Source organism: Tiliqua scincoides, chromosome 3, assembly GCF_035046505.1.
Source record: "Tiliqua scincoides isolate rTilSci1 chromosome 3, rTilSci1.hap2, whole genome shotgun sequence".
Lineage (NCBI taxonomy): Eukaryota > Metazoa > Chordata > Lepidosauria > Squamata > Scincidae > Tiliqua > Tiliqua scincoides.
In genome coordinates, this window is record NC_089823.1 from 94,369,027 (window position 1) to 94,385,769 (window position 16,743).

Below are 16,743 nucleotides of genomic sequence, written 5' to 3' on the forward strand. Positions count from 1 at the left end.
TTAATGGCATTGGGAAATGCCCCTTTCTTGCTATGAAATGGGCAAGGGGTAGCAGTCAGTGGCTATTCAAAACAGATTATGCAGTGATTAAAATATGAAAAATATTTTATGTGGCATACAGCTATGGAGGCTTTCAGAGTAAATCTGAACATCTTTTTATTTCTAGGCTCCTGTCTATGCCATGAATAGACTTACACCTCAGCAACATATATATACATATCAACAACCAATGCATACTCCTCCACTGCAAAACACTTCTGCTTGTATGTTTCCTCAAGAAATGTATGGTACTCCACTGCGTTTTGATTCTCCTGCAGCTGGAATGTTATCTCCTCGAGGCAGTGAAGACTACTACAACTATAGTGTTCCACCAACAAGCACAAATCCACCACTTCCTGAACCAGGCTATTTCACAAAACCTTCAGCAGCACCTCCAATTTCAAGGTCTGCAGAATCAAAGGTGATTGAATTTGGGAAGCCTAACTTTGGGCAGCCTATACCAGCAGAGGGAGCAAAATCCTCTTCATTGATAACCCCTGTTCAGTCAACTCAGCCAACTACTTTCAAATTTAATTCCAATTTCAAGTCAAACGATGGTGACTTTACTTTTTCATCGCCTCAGGTTGTAGCACAGTCCCATAGTACGCCCTACAGTAATAGTGACAGTCTTTTGGGTCTTCTGACATCAGACAATCCTATCAAAGAGGATCAATACACAGGACAAAAGCCACTGGCTGAACACACTACCGGGCAGCGCAATATCTTCAGTTTTGGTGGCAAGAGTACTTCAAACATTTCATTTACAGATAAAATGGGACAAAATCAACTCAAACCTTCTGGGTTTGGTAAGGGTGATGCGTTCAGCTTTCAAGATCCTGGCAAACCCATTTTTGGTACTCCAACTTCAGATGTAGCAAATAGAAGTCATGAAACAGATGGTGGAAGTGTTCATGGTGGTGAAGAAGATGATGATGGTCCTCATTTTGAGCCAGTAGTACCACTACCTGATAAGATTGAAGTAAAAACAGGTGAGGAAGATGAAGAAGAGATCTTCTGCAACAGAGCAAAACTCTTTCGTTTTGATGGTGAATGTAGGGAGTGGAAAGAGAGAGGAGTTGGCAATGTGAAAATTCTGCGGCATAAAACAACTGGTAAAATTCGACTTCTTATGAGAAGGGAGCAAGTGTTGAAAATCTGTGCAAATCACTATATAAATCCTGATATGGCCTTAAAACCAAATGCTGGGTCTGACAAGTCATTTGTGTGGCATGCCTTGGACTATGCAGATGAATCGCCAAAACCTGAACAACTTGCCATTAGATTTAAAACACCCGAGGAAGCAATGCTATTCAAGACTAAATTTCAAGAGGCACAAAATAGCTTAAAATCCTCTGGGACAAATGTCAACGAACAGCCCATTGGGTCATCAAGAGAAACAGCTACTCAAGTTGCAAAGGAATCTGGTAAAACAGAGCCTGGGATCCTAAACTCTGGATTTCAGTTTAAGAGTGGTGCATCCTCTGTCACTGGCAGCTGTCAGCTTCCTGGTTCCGATATAGCAAAAACCATGAGTACTGGAAGCACTTTTACTAGTGGGTCCACACATTCATCCTTCTCATTTGGTAAAGAAATCTCTGCTGCACATGGATTTGGGGAACAGTATGCATTGAGGAAAGATGAGTGGCAATGCAACACATGCTTAATCAAAAATAAGATAACTGCACAGACATGTCTAGCATGCCATACTCCAAATCCATCTTACAGGGAAGCACAAGCTCCACCACCTCCGCGAGAATCAGCTGTACCTTTCAAACCCAACCCTGAGAGTACATTTGAACTCCTTCCCCAAACCACATTCAAATTTGGACAGACAGATACTCCAATGATCCCACAGAGTGACTTGTCATCTGCTTTTTCGAAAAAGGAAGGCCAGTGGCGCTGTGATATATGTTTAATACTGAATGAAAGCTCTTCAGCAACTTGTGCAGCATGTCATGCTCCAAATCCATGTGGTACAGCTCCAGCTCTTCCTGTTAATGTTCCAGCACCTGCATTTGGCTTCAAAAGCAAGTTATCAGAACCCATTGGGGGACCACAGGGGACAGGTTTTAAATGTGACCTGTCAGCAAAAGGTTTTAAATTTGGCCATCCTACAGAACAAGGAAAATCCTCTTCCTTCACATTTCAGATTCCTTCTAATACTGAAACTAAGTCTATAAAAGGAGGATTTAATTTTTCAATGCCCATTCCTCCAGGTGCATTTAAATTTGGTATACAAGAGCCTAGTAAGGATGTTGCAAAAGATGAACAGAACAAGGAAGGTAGTTGCATAAAAGATCTTGATGAAAAAGAGAAGTTGCTTGAAGAAGAAACTGTAGTAAAATCTCCTAGTGCTCCTAACAAACAGAGCAGTGACTTGGTTTTTGGCCAGCATAGTAGCACATTCACTTTTGCTGACCTTGCAAAAACATCAGCTGGTGACGGGTTCCAGTTTGTTAAAAAAGATCCAAATTTCAAAGGCTTTTCAGGTGCAGGTGAAAAGCTTTTTTCGTCACAGACTGCTAAACATTCTTCTAAAGCAAACACTTCAGTTGATCTTGAGAAGGAGGAGGATGCATATAAAACGGAAGACACTGATGATATTCATTTTGAACCTGTTGTCCAAATGCCTGAAAAAGTGGAACTTGTCACAGGTGAAGAGGATGAGACAGTATTATATTCACAAAGAGTAAAATTGTTTAGGTTTGATGCAGAAACTAGCCAGTGGAAAGAACGTGGTGTAGGCAACTTGAAAATCCTTAAGAATGAAGTGAATGGCAAACTACGAATGCTCATGCGGCGTGAGCAGGTCCTGAAGGTTTGTGCGAACCATTGGATCACAACTACCATGAACTTGAAGCCTCTGTCTGGCTCAGACAAAGCGTGGATGTGGTTAGCCAGTGACTTTTCTGATGGTGATGCAAAGCTGGAACAATTGGCAGCTAAATTTAAAACTCCCGAGCAAGCCGAGGAATTCAAACAGAAATTTGAAGAATGCCAGAGATTATTGCTGGATATCCCACTCCAAACCCCACACAAGCTTGTTGATACTGGGAAAACAGCTGAGCTCATACAGAAGGCAGAAGAAATGAAAAGCGGATTGAAAGATCTCAAAACTTTCCTAACCGATGATAAAACTAAACTCTCGGATGAAGAGAATAAAAGCTCTGTTTCAGTCACAAATGCTTCTGATCTGGTTATAAAACCACATTCTGAAAGCACTGGACCTACACTGGAATGGGACAACTATGACTTGCGTGGGGAAGCTCTGGATGATAGTACAGACAGTTCTGTATATACACTGCCTCGGGCCAGTAGCCCTGTGAGGAAAAACCTGTTTCGGTTTGGGGAGTCTACAGCAGGGTTTAACTTTAGTTTCAAATCTGCACTGAGTCCCTCAAAGTCTCCTTCCAAACTGAACCAAAGTAGGGCTTCTGTAGGCACAGATGAGGAGTCCGATGTTACCCAAGAAGATGAAAGAGATACTCACTACTTTGAACCCGTGGTACCCTTACCTGACCTCGTAGAAGTAACAAGTGGTGAAGAAAATGAACAAGTTGTTTTTAGTCACAGAGCTAAATTGTATCGCTATGATAAAGATGCTAACCAGTGGAAAGAGAGAGGAATTGGGGATATAAAGATCTTGCAAAACTATGACACTAAACAAGTTCGCATAGTCATGAGGCGGGATCAGGTATTAAAGCTTTGTGCCAACCATCGAATAACCCCAGATATGAACATACAGCAAATGAAAGGCACAGAGCGAGCCTGGGCATGGACAGCTTGTGACTTTGCAGAAGGGGAAAGAAAAATGGAGCTCTTGGCAGTACGATTTAAGTTGCAAGATGTTGCTGACTCTTTCAAGCAAATTTTTGAGGAAGCGAAAAATGCTCAAGAAAAAGACACCTTAATCACACCACTTTCTTCACGTGCTAATACCCCAAAAGAATCTCCTTGTGGCAAGATTGCTGTTGCAGTACTGGAGGAAACCACAAGGGAGAGAACAGATTTAAAGGAAGAGGAGGAAAAAACTGTTATACAAGCTCCAGAGGTTTCAGTTGCATTGGGAGCTTTTGAGACACCAACAAAAGCAGTGGTTTCACCACCCAAATTTGTGTTTGGTTCAGAATCTGTCAAAAGTATTTTTAGCAATGAAAAGTCAAAGCCATTCACGTTTGGAAACACATCGGCAACAGGATCTCTCTTTGGCTTCAGTTTTAATGCTCCTCCCAAAGACAAAAGTGATAGTTTGTTGTCTCAGTCCACAACCCAGAGAGGATCAGAGAGCACACATGGCTCTATGAGCTGCAAAGTTGCCGGCTCTCACGAAAGTAGCAGTACTGGCTGGAAACCTTTGGATAGCAAAGGACAAATCCAAGTAACCACCTCAAAAGCAGAAGGATTTCCTAACTTCTCATTTAAAACACTAGAAGAAGGTGAGCATTTCTTGCTATTCAACTTATTTGTAAGCTAGTGTACTTGGTTCCAACCTACCCATATTTAAAAAGGTTATTTACTGTTGACAACTTAAAATGCATCCCTAAACATACAACTTCTAAAATGTTTACAATCTAATTCTAATACCCTTCAAGAAGTACAGAAAAATAACTTAAAGTAGTGCGGCTAGATGACAATCTTTGGGGTGGGAAGACAGGCATTTCCCAAGGTATGCGGGATCTCAGTCATAACTAGCTTCTTGAACTGTAGGAAGAAGCATTCTGATTGTAGGAGCCCAGTCCTATCCACCTTTCCAGTGCTGATGCCAATGAGACATGCACTGAATCCTGTGGTGGTAGTGGGGCAGTCCTGAAGGCTTCCTCAAGGTAAGAGAACATTTGTTCCCTTACCTTGGGGCTGCATTGGCCTTGGGAAGATGGATAGTAAAAGTGTAGTTTCTTCTATGTTAGAATGCAAGCTGCAATGTTTGGTGCTGACATAGCTTTTAAAAACTTTTTGCTAGCAGCCCTGTGTAAAGAAAAAAGAAAACTGGCACTTCTGGTTTTCATGGCAAAACTGGAAGTACCCTTTTTTAAAGTTTTGCAGGCACGAGGAGCCCTGTATTGGGCTCCCTGCACAAGCCAAGACTACAGCGCTGGCTGCAAGTAAGTAGAAAACCCCCTTCCTGTCCCTGGCAGCAGCGTGATCCTGAGGATTAAAGGGACATTGGCCAATGCTTCCCAGGCTGGTGGGTCACAACTCACCAGGTTAGAAACTGCTGTGACAAAACAAATGGAATTAATATAGGTACTGAAATACTTATGCTCTTCACTTCTTCCCAATGGAAAATGGCCCAGCTATCTGACATCTGAAGTGATACCTGGTCATATAGTTTACTCGATAAACAGAGGCATAGGTGCTGTTCAGTAGTTAAGTTTTTGTGGATGCAACTTAACAGGAATATAATTTATATTACATGATTAGCTGGTAATCCACGTTTTTCAGTTGTCACTGTACTTATAATGTGATTGTGTTTCCAAACAAGAGTCAAGCAGTCACTAATCCAGTGGAATCTTTGTCTGCAACATTTACCTCAGCTGAGGTAAAAACTTAAATTTTATAGCAGGATTTCACCTGCTGTACTGTTAACTTCTGATGTATTAAACACTAATCACCATTACTAGGAAGATCTCTGCATCTTTTATATGAAATTTGGTACACAATGTAAAAACAATGAACATTTTATACATACTTGTTTGGTAGTGCCCCTGCTCCTCCCAGGAATATTAATTGAATATGCCCAATTTATTTTCTAGGATTTAATTTTAGCCTTTTTAAATCTAACCCAATGGCCTTCTGGACCAGCGCATCTCCCTCTCAACCCAATAGTAAAGGTATTTGCGCACTGCACTGAATGTGGTGTTACATCACTTTTGGAAGGCATTGACAGCTCCCCTACTCTAGCAAAGTAACTGACTATTTAACGGTATGAAGTGTAGTCAAATTAACATGCATGCTGCAGGAAGATAGTTATTACTCTTTAAGTGGTTGTGATACGAGGCTGATTCTTGAATCCCTTACTCTGTTGGATTGTTTCATTCCTGTGCTGTCTGAGTGCTCAGCTATTGACTTTTCCATAGCTTTGTTTGATTTCATGGTCCTGAGAAGGTCGTAGTTCTGCTTGCTGGTCTTGAGATTGGCACAAAGAGTTCAAGAGACTGAGGGTTGGTTCATGTGAACAATAAAGTATGTTTAGTTTGGATTGAGCATATGACCCACAGTCTGCTGAGATCACAGGCCAGTAATATTTCACCTTTTCAGCCCATGTGAAACTGCAATATGTCTATCTTTATTTGTTTAAAAACTGTAGCTTGTGCAAACCCAGGAACTGTCATTTAATTCTTTCACTACCCACATTTATGAAACTACAGTTCCAAGCTACTCTCGAGCTGCAGAGCTGCAGAGCTGTGGCTTAAAAAAAACACCTATGGTGCTGCAATGGAAAAAGTAAAATTAAGGGAGGAGGCAGTGTGCAGACTTCAAGCCTTCGTCCTGATCCAAACAAACCATAGTTTGTTGATCTTCAATGAAATCAACCTTGCTGCAGGATTTCTTCTGCAGGAATTGGCCTATAACAGGGGTGCCCAAACCCCAACCCTGGGGCTACTTGCGGCCCTCGAGGACTCCCAATCTGGCCCGCAGGGAGCCCCCAGTCTCCAGTAAGACTCTGGCCCTCTAGAGACTTGCTGGAACCCACACTGGCCTGGCACAACTGCTTTCAGCATGACAGCCAACTGTTTAACCTCTTACATGAGCTGTGGGGCGAGGGCCCCTCCACTGCTTGCTGTTTCACGTCTGTGATGCAACAGTGGCAGCAAAGGTAAAGCTGGCCTTGCTTTGCGCAAGGCCTTGAGCTATTGCAAGACCTTCATTCATTCAAATTCCATTTCTGATATATTCATTTATGTAAATTTATTCAAATTTGAAATGTAAATTAATACTTTTTTCCCGGCCCCTGACACAGTGTTAGAAAGATGATGTGGCCCTCCTGCCAAAAAGTTTGGACACCCCTAGCCTACAAGAAAAATGTATTCTTCAAATAAACTTTTAATATCCTCTTGAATATTATGCTAATTGTTCAGTCTTTCTGAACTAATGTACGCACTCAAATTTTTGCTTCCAATACTGATCATACTCAGTGTTTCAGTTTTGGGTTGTATTTTTCTTGAAGAATTCAGAAGAAGAATTGTTTCAAAAATAATTTTTCTTCATTGCAAGACTAATCGATGTCTGTAACAATCAGCATGTATAAATAACTTTTATTTAAAAAAGCCTTTTGATTTTGATGTATACTCCATACCTTTGCCATCAAAGCTGTAATACTATGTAGATCTGCTCTTTGGAAGTGCTTCATTATCTAGTTTTTTGTTTTGCAAGTCCTTGCCTAATCATCCTTGTCACTATTAATGGGGGGGCATCTTAAGTGGTGGTTCTCTTAATTTATCTGAAGGAGAGCAGCTGTCTCTATTCACCTTAGCATAGTGCATTTTCCAGTGGTTGGTTGCTGTTATCCCTTTTTTGCATACAGGTGGTGCCTTGTTATCTGTGGGGGTTATGCTCCCAGAACCCCTTTGGATGCCGAAAACCTGGATAACGAAATCCACAGTTCAAGGCACCTTTAACTGGAGCACATCTCTAGTCACCTTTGAAGGGTTAACTCCAGAGGCTAATCTGAGGGCCAGGGAGGCCATGCATGACCTTCCTGGCCCTCAGAATGGCTTGTAAGGTCTCTGGGAGGCCTTAGAAGCAGTTGCAGACCTACCATTGGGTTTGATGGAGTAAATGCCCCAGGCACGAGCCACTAGGACTCAGCGGAAGCCTCTCTGAGGCTCCTGACAGAGTTGGAAACTGTGCTTCTGGTTTGGTTGTGATTCTAATTACTCTTAGTAAGGAGTAAGCCCTGTTGAACTTAATGCAATCCTAAACAGGGTTATTCAGAACTAAATTCCATTAAAAGAATTAATTGCTTACTGTCTAATTGCCCACTGTCTCGTTAAGTCACGCTTTCCTTGCTAGGAAATACAACCAGAAAAAAAGCACATAAGGTGGCCCAAGATAAACAGCAGTATAGCAAGTAACACATTAAAACAGTAAAAACCAAAAATTATGACAAAGTAGCAAAAATCCATGAAGGCAGCAGAACAAAGTTAAGGCTGCCAGCATATACATAATAAATCCCACTGAACTTGATGGACCTTACTTTGGAATAGACACATATGGTTGTGCTATAAACCATCCAGCACCTCAAAGAGTACTGGCCTGAAGTGAACTATCTAAAGAAATCTTATATGATTAATTAAATTTTCATTTGCCTGTTAAAGTCTGCACAGATGCTTATAAATAAGCATGAAGACAAAACCATTCCTTTTTACAGTGCATATGTCTGCCTCTTCCAAGGTGGCTTTCTTATGCACAGCATAAAAAGTCTCTTCTAAAGTGACATTTGTCAACCAGACTTCTATAGTGCTGATATTTAAAAAAATTGAACATGCTGTCCAATTAATTGAGGAGGCCTTTTTAATTGAGTGAAAGGATTTTTTTTGTTTGATTGCTGAGCATCTCAGTCCTCTTTCCACAGTGTATAAACCATATGTGTGAATAGTCAGCTATAGGCTTCAGATGCATGGACAGTAGGACAGACTTTCAGAAAGTCTTTTCAGTTGAGTATTTAATCTTTTCAAACTAGCACCTCTGCTGCAATTTCCAGCTATTTCCCTGTATGCTGTTTAAGATTCATTCAGGGAAGGAAAGCAACCATTGCTTTCAGATGATAGCATTTTATTTGATCTAAACTTCCCAGTGTTGAAACAAACATTCAGGAGAAGAGCTCTATGTAGTTTTGTCTATTGTTACTTTTGACATTTGGAGTCTGACTTCTGAACAAACATGTATAAGTCCCACTGAATTCAGTGGACAGCTGCAGCCTAAAAAACTGAGGGGAATTGTTCTTATGACTGCAGTTGTTACTCATCTTTTTGCATCTTACTGTGTTGTAACAGCACCTTGAACACAATCTAGAATAGCAAATCAAATCTTGACGAATTTGGTAATGTGCAGTAGTCAGTGCATATATCCTACTAAACTGAACCTAACACAACTTATTTTATTTTGGTTTTTTGTAAGCCATGCATTTTGCACCAAAAATACAGAAGTGATGGGTCATTTAATTCTAATCATGTGTAGTTAAGATCTGGCTTGCATTCCGATACTGGTGCGCACTGAAATAGTAAATGTGGGTGAAATGCCTTATGCATGTTGCATGTTGGCCTTATGACTGCTTGGTGCCGTAAAATGCTGAGAGTTTTGGGAGATCAATACAGAAGCTTAATGATTACCTCATAGATAATGTCATTCTGAAGTTTAATTCAGCAGTGTGGTGTCATGCTTTCATGTTGGTTTCACTGGAATGTTGCAACTCTAACCATATATGGTTGGTGTTCAAGGCTGAAGCTTTTGGTGAAAGTCTTTTGAAACTCTTGAAAAACACCATTTTACCAATGAGATCTTGGTGCTTAAAGGAAAACACCATTTTACCAATGAGATCTTGGTGCTTAAAGGAACTTGTCATCTTGTGTTTTTTGAATGTTATGTGTAGATCTCAAACTTTTGGATGTGCTTAAACCTCTCTGGCTTTTGGTTTTCAGATATACCAACTCTATTACTTGGTTTCTTATGAATCGACATAAGATTTTTGTTTGTCCTGGTTGCTCTTGTTCTGAGCACTATAGAGTACCTACTTTACCTCAGGATTTTCACTGGCATTTTCAAATATACTTTGACACCTGAGCAACTAGATGAAATCAGAGTTCTCTTGCAAGCTAGTGGAGTAAGCTTTACGGGCATCAGCAAGTAATGGAACTTAAAACCCATGGTACAGGATACTTTAAAAATGGAAGTATGAACACATTAGGGCTCTCTGATTTTGACATAAATTTTGGAATTGCTGAACATATTTTTACAAAGGTCATGCCCCTGAAAATTAGTCATTAATTTTAGTTTTTGAGATGCTGGACACGAATATGACAATGAAAACTGGCTACAGTTTGTTAGAGATCTGCAGTAGACAGTTTCATAGACATGTACTGGAAAATGTACACTTTCCCACCACCTATGTAAGCAGTGCTTTCAGTTTCTCCTAAATTAGAGCCAGCTGGCAGATTTCATTGTCATTTTCATGTTCAGCACATCGAAATTTGTAAAGATGAGCTGTTTTCATTTCAGAGAAAAATTGTGCATTGTTCTGAACTGGAAACACACACTAAAATCCATTTGCCTTTTCTTCCAGCTTTGTTACTCTGCATAGGTGGATTGAGTATGAACTTCTGATGCCCAGACTAACGTGATAGGTAGAAATATTGTAGATCAGAAGCATTTTACATTGCTCTGCTTTTTTCTCTCTGTGTGTACGTATACAGAAACCAGCACTGACTGTTGCAGACAAACTCCACTTCAGAAAACTTCCCTGCATTACTTTCAAGTACAGTGTAAGCAAAATGGTTGATTAGCCTCGGACTGATTGGGTTAATCACATTTTGAAATGAAAAAGGAAGCAGAGTAAAAACAGTGCTGTTAATGAGAAACAAAATAGCTGGAGGAGTTGTTATGGTTATCTGAAAAAGTATGGCAGCAGTCTGGTATATTAATATCTAGAAATACAAAATAAGATTTCTGAAATGTGCTGGCATTTGGGTGATTGGCACTTCTAGGGTATCAGTAGGGAACGCTGATTGCAGCAGTATCACCCAGCAAAAAGGTATGATTTCTGGGTGAAATAATTGTCCTGCCTGATAGCTGTAGCCTTGATTTCTTATCCAGGCAGTATATTCAGTAACTATGATATTTCTTGCCTTTATGAAGAAACTTGCTTCTCTAAGCTTATTATTATCTTCATTTTATTCTGCCCCTTATCCAAGAAGGTCAGGACAGCATCTACAACTTTTATCTCTGTTTCTGCCCCTTGATCTGGTTTTATCTTCCCAGCAATCCTGTGGAGTAGGATAGGCTGAGGCAGGTGACTGATCCAAGATTGTTGCTGAGTGGGCATTTCAGTCTGGATCTGCCAAGTCCTGTTCTGCCAAACCTTTTTCATAATAGAACCTTTTTTATGAAATGTGGAAGAAGTGCTGGAGTTACACTGCACTGTGTGCATTTTATTTATATATTACTACATTTTCATTTTTTCACGTTAAACAGGACAACTGAGGAAATGGTAGAATATTTAATATATGTATAACCTGCCTTTCCCCCGCACAGTGGCTAACAATATATAAATATGTTGTCATCATAAAACAATAAAATGAAGCAAATAGAGAGGGAATTAGCTAGGAGTTCTTGGGAAGCAGGACAAGTCCATTCATTTGGAGGTTCTGCCAAGTCGTGAAAAGTTACATTTTGTTTTCTCTGAAATATTTACCTTTAGATAAAAGTACAAAATCTCAAATTTAAAATGCATATTTGCATTCAAAACCAACAACTACGTATTTCTATTACTGTGTTCATGCCATTAACATTTCATGTATGTGTCGAATGTAAACTGCTTTGAAATATTAATACATCTACCCAGTGCTTAAGTCCAATTTGACTGCATCTATCCCAGTGCTTTAAACAAAAATCCCATCCTGTGCGTGTTTACTCAAACTCCCACTTGGTGCATTGGGACTTACAGGGGAGCCCCTGTATTTGTTGTTTCTGTTAAACGTGGATGCAGGGGGACCTCCTGTCCTGCCTCTGGAGGCTCTTGAGAGCCTTGGAGAGACCACACACCTGCCTGCAGCCTCTGCAGGGTTCAGAATGGTCACTTCAGCCAAAAAAAAAATAACTTCCTGCTTTTTCATAAAACTGAAAGCAACTTTTTTATGCCTTTAAAAGGCATTAGGAGGGCTTCCCCAGAAAAACAAGAAAACCGGAAGTGACTTTTTTGACCAAAACTGCCCTTTGGAGCCCTGCAGAGGCCACAGGCAAAGAGCACAGCTCCCCTCACCTCCAAAGGCATCTCCAGTATCCACAGATCAGATATCTGTGGCAGTTCCAGAAAACCCACGGATACGGGGCACATATATATTCTCAGGTAAGTTTGCATAGGAGTGCAGCCTTGGTTAATCTACATTGCACTAGTGGTGTTATGTGAACCATTGTACTACATTGACTCATTCCTCCTACCCTTTTAAAATGCACTCTCAAGAGCTTCCCAATGCCTGCTGGGGGGAAAAAGCACAGGGAAATCTGCAGGCTGAAAAAAAGATTGGTACTAAAAAGAGATTTAACTGGCCATACAGAGCCATACTGATCGGCAAAGTCAATATGCGATCTCCCTGGTGGCCAGAGCAAAATTGCAGGCACAAAGATGAGGGTGGATTTGAAAATGATCATCAGATCATTGTGCTCCTGCTTCTCCCTCATTAAGAAACTTATGCCCACCTGAATAATAATCTTGCTTGCCTGTGGTGACCAGGTTGGTACATATTATGACTCCTATAATGTTTAGTTTGAAAAATCGATATCTGAGCTAATTTTTCCCAAAGGTGCCATTATTGTAAATATGATCCTAAATCCATGTTTTAAAAAGTTTATAGCTGTGCCTCAGCATCTGCAGGAATTACATTTCCAGAACCCCCACAGATGCTGAAATCTGTGGGTGTTGGCACATAAACCCTCCTAATTCGAGCAGAGCTCTGGTCATGTCCAGAGGGTGTTCTGAGGACTAGGGAGGCTCAGCCTGTAATTAAATTGTCAATCACTGAGTAGTACATAGGATTCAAAACACACTTAATGTTCATTTTGTGTTAATTTTTTTCAATAAAATTGCCCCATTTACATCTTGTTGTTTAGTGTCTTTTGGCTGAATATATTTGTATCTCACCTTGCTGTTTAAAGTGCTTTTAAACTTGCTTAGACAATTGACATATATTTTATCATTTAACAGCTGATATTCTGAAGGAACCAGATACAATAGCTTCAGATGATGTGCTGATTGTATATGAATTAACACCCACTCCTGAACAAAGAGCTCTTGCAGACTCACTTAAACTACCGCCAACCTTCTTCTGCTACAAGAACAAACCTGGTTATTTGAGTGAAGATGATACTGATGATGGTAAGAAACATTCTTGGAAAATTGGTCATCCTCTGAATTAAAGGGCACTATTAAAGGATGTTTAGCCAAATCTTACAGAAAGTCAGTTAACCCATTTCTGCCCAGCCCACAGGTGTACACATTTGTTCTCCGTTGCATTCGTGCAGCGTTGGACAGAAATGGAAGTACACTGACTAGTCACCTTCATGTGTTTGGGGTTATAGGTGTCCTGAACATTTTTAGTAGAAAAACAGGATAATGCTTATAATTCAATTGTGATTTAGTACTATTTTCTTGAGAATTTTGCACACTGGTGATGGATTGGATGGGTTTATGTAATATTTCTAGTGGATGCTTCAAATGCTTTTATCGTCTCCACATAATCAACCCCATTTCCTCTATTGCATTCAAATATGTCACTGTTTTGATCAAAAAAATACTCCTCGAATAATTCCCTCTCCAGCTACTGCCCAGTCTCCTTGCTGCTCTTTACCTCCAGACTTTTGGAACACACTGCCTAGACTTTCTCTTCTTTTATGCGTAGTTCAGTGAAATTGCCATTACAAAAATAAAAGTCTATCTTGCTGTCAAATCAAAAGGTTCCTATTGTGTTCTCATCCTTCTTGACCTGTGCTGCAATTGACAGTCAGTTGTTCTTTTCTTTGACTGCATATATGATGTATATCTTCATGATTTTATTCTCAAGTAGATCTCTTCCTACCTGTCTTACAACCCAATCCTAAGCTCTCTTGGCATGCAGCTTTGGTGGCACCAAAAACGGCTGCCGCTGAATCCTTTGCACCATAGGCTAACACAGGTGGCACCGCGGGAGAAGGGGACTTTCGGTCCCTCTCCCAGGTAAGGGAAGTAGCCCCGCATTGTGGCTACTCAATTTACTGCCAACCAAAAGGTTGGCAGTAAGGTAGAAATGTTTGTGTAGGGGGCCGAGCCCCACACAAATGAGCTCCACCGGACCCGCCTCCCTCCTTCCCTCTTCCCTCCCCTGTCCGCCCTCTCCCCGCCTCCTCCTGCCCCATCACGCCTCCTCCCTGCCCTCTCTCCACCCTCCACCTGCCTCCCCCCTCCCCAGGACGCCTCCGCTCTGCCTAGCCCCTGCCCATGCTTACCGTGCTGTGGCTCAGTGGTCCGTGTGACCACCAAGCGGCAGAGGCCAGGCACCCGCCCAGCACCAGCCAGGCACTTGCCTGGCGGTAAGCCAGCGCACACTATTCAGGAATGGGCTCTTAATCATTCAATATTTTCAACAGATGGAGGCTCTCCTTGTTCTACCTTCTCTCTTTCAGGGCTCTGTTCTTGGCCTCTGGCTTTGCCCTCTAGATACTGTCCATGGGTAATCTGATTGAAGCCCATGGTTTTTCACTTACTATCCAGCTCTACCAATCTATCCTAAAACTTCTCCCTCCATCCAATATTGTATCTCCAACTACCTGTCTGACATTTCAGCCTGGTAGTCTCATTGTCTTGAGTTCAGTATATCCAAGACTGAACTTCTTATTTTCTCCCCCAACACAAGTCCTATCCATTGACAATGTCACCATCATCTTTTTGAACAGGCACAAAGCATTGGTGTATTTGCTCTGTCCTTTGTTCCCTGTGTCATAATAATGCCACTTCTCCCTGTACAATATTATAAGAAATCAGCTGTTCTTCTCTGCCCCCTTGGCAAAAAAACACTTGTTTGTGCCCTGGTTGTCTATCACATTTTACTGCAATGACCCCCTGACTGGTCTTTCAGTGACTGTCTTAGTCCTCTTATCAGTCTGCTAATAAGGTTTGTCATATTGCTGATTGCACTGACCACAGCACACCACTCCTCAAATACCTTCTCTGGCTTCCTTTCCATTCCCAGATCCAACCTAGACTTCTCACCTTGCTTTCTATGACCTTGCCCCTCTCTACCTCTGCAGCAACTTCTGCAGTTCCAGCTCCACTACCCTCAACTGTTTAAGGGCCTCCTGCTTGCTCAAATAAGTCCATCCTTTATTACCATCTCCTAAGTGTGAAGCTATTTCCCAGAACACCTGAAGGATACTTCCTTCAAATCTCTTCTTAAAACCCATTTTTTTCTTAAACCTTCTGGCACTAGGCTTGGTCCCCATTTCCTATTGAAACTGAAGCTATTGCACACACTTCTCTTGTTTTACCCTGCCTCCATCCTCTTCTTCCTCCCCACCCCATTGTTTCCCTTGTGTCTAACTAGATTGCAAGCTCCTTGAGTCAGAAACCTTTCTTTTCATTCCTTGTAAAGCATTATGTACGTTGAAGATGCTATATAAATACAATGTCCTCTTCTATTTTCATATTTTAGATGAGGACTATGAAACAGCAGTGAAAAGACTTAATGGAAAGTTGTATCCAGATGAACCTCAAAAACATACACAACTACAGGAAATTGACACAGGTAAATCAAATTACTTCAAGAGTGGGCAGTAGAGGAAGCATTGTAATGTGGCAAGCATTGGAATGAAATTCTGTACCACGTTCTAGATTCAAAATTACATCATAACATAATACATGATGTGTCAGATTACTGTCATTGTTGCTGTGTAATTTTCAGAACAAAGATTTGGAAAACCAAATCAGTAATAAAAAGGTAAACGGAGTTTGCCATGAATGTTTTTACTGCAATATGCATAAAGCCTAATACTATTATTAAGTGTCTCTATAGCCCTAAGCAGCATTAGAAAAATCAGAGCAGCTTTAATGTGCACATATTTCAGAATCTAATGTAAACTAAAAAAAAAAAATCCCTTGGATACTATCATATACCCTGAAAGAACTTGCTAGAAACCTAGTTTTAGTTAAAGACTGAGAAGGTTGGCTGTTAAATGGTAGTGAAGTACATAATGGAAGACAAATCGTTTTTTACCTTTTGAGATGTCTAAAGTGCATTTTGTGACTTTTATGAAACTAAAGGCATGTATTGGTTTGATATTTTTGAAGAACACTTTTGCATTAGGTGCAGTGCATTCACCAACTGCAGTTTGACATACAGACTAGTCCTAAAAGCTACTGTTACTAATATAGCCTTCTAATTGATGGTAACAATCTTTATGACAGTTTCAGCAATAAAGAACAAACAAGTCTCTCAGTAACAGCTCATTTTTCTTTTTATTCTTGCCTTTGAATGCCACTGAAGAGAGGCTATAATGGGAGGTGTGTTGGGGCCAAATTGTTCTTAAAGTCTGTCTTCCTCATGCAGTTGCTTTTTTGGTGTGGGGGGGGGGGGTGTGGGCAGATGCTACTGTGAGTCTCTGCCTACTATTACAGCTTGTCAGTGGATTATAGTCCTGTAGGTGATGAGATAAATTTTGGGCTGATCCTGTAATTGAGATCCCATTTCTCAGCTGCTTTCTTAGAAAGCACATCCAAGGGAGATGGTGGTGCCAGGCTCTTGTATTCTACCAAGGCAGCTTGTCCAGGCTAAGCTTCAAGTCGCATACAAGTGAAAACCCCAGGCACAGCTTTTTCTCAGTATTGTAACAAGAGAAACAAGAAGTAGTAAAATATTGAGGGGTGTGTGTGTGTGTGTTTGTGTGTGTGTGTGTGTGTGTGTGTGTGTTAAAGATGCAGGATCTTCGACAACTTCTTTGGTTTGGATTTCATCCTGGGGC

The 16,743-nt window shown here is 40.9% G+C and overlaps 1 protein-coding gene across 2 annotated transcripts in view; it reads left to right on the top strand.

Annotated features, from left to right (window-relative positions):
- The window catches only part of LOC136644969 (E3 SUMO-protein ligase RanBP2-like), a 39,781-nt gene that overhangs the window by 18,065 nt on the left and 4,973 nt on the right, over positions 1-16,743 (top strand). The window contains exons 20-23 of one of the 2 annotated variants that reach the window (XM_066621224.1): positions 167-4,475; positions 5,793-5,870; positions 12,959-13,129; positions 15,438-15,530. In XM_066621224.1, the coding sequence (XP_066477321.1) occupies positions 167-4,475; positions 5,793-5,870; positions 12,959-13,129; positions 15,438-15,530 (4,651 nt within the window). The remainder of the gene's footprint in view (positions 1-166; positions 4,476-5,792; positions 5,871-12,958; positions 13,130-15,437; positions 15,531-16,743) is intronic. The other variant, XM_066621225.1, reaches the window with a different exon arrangement.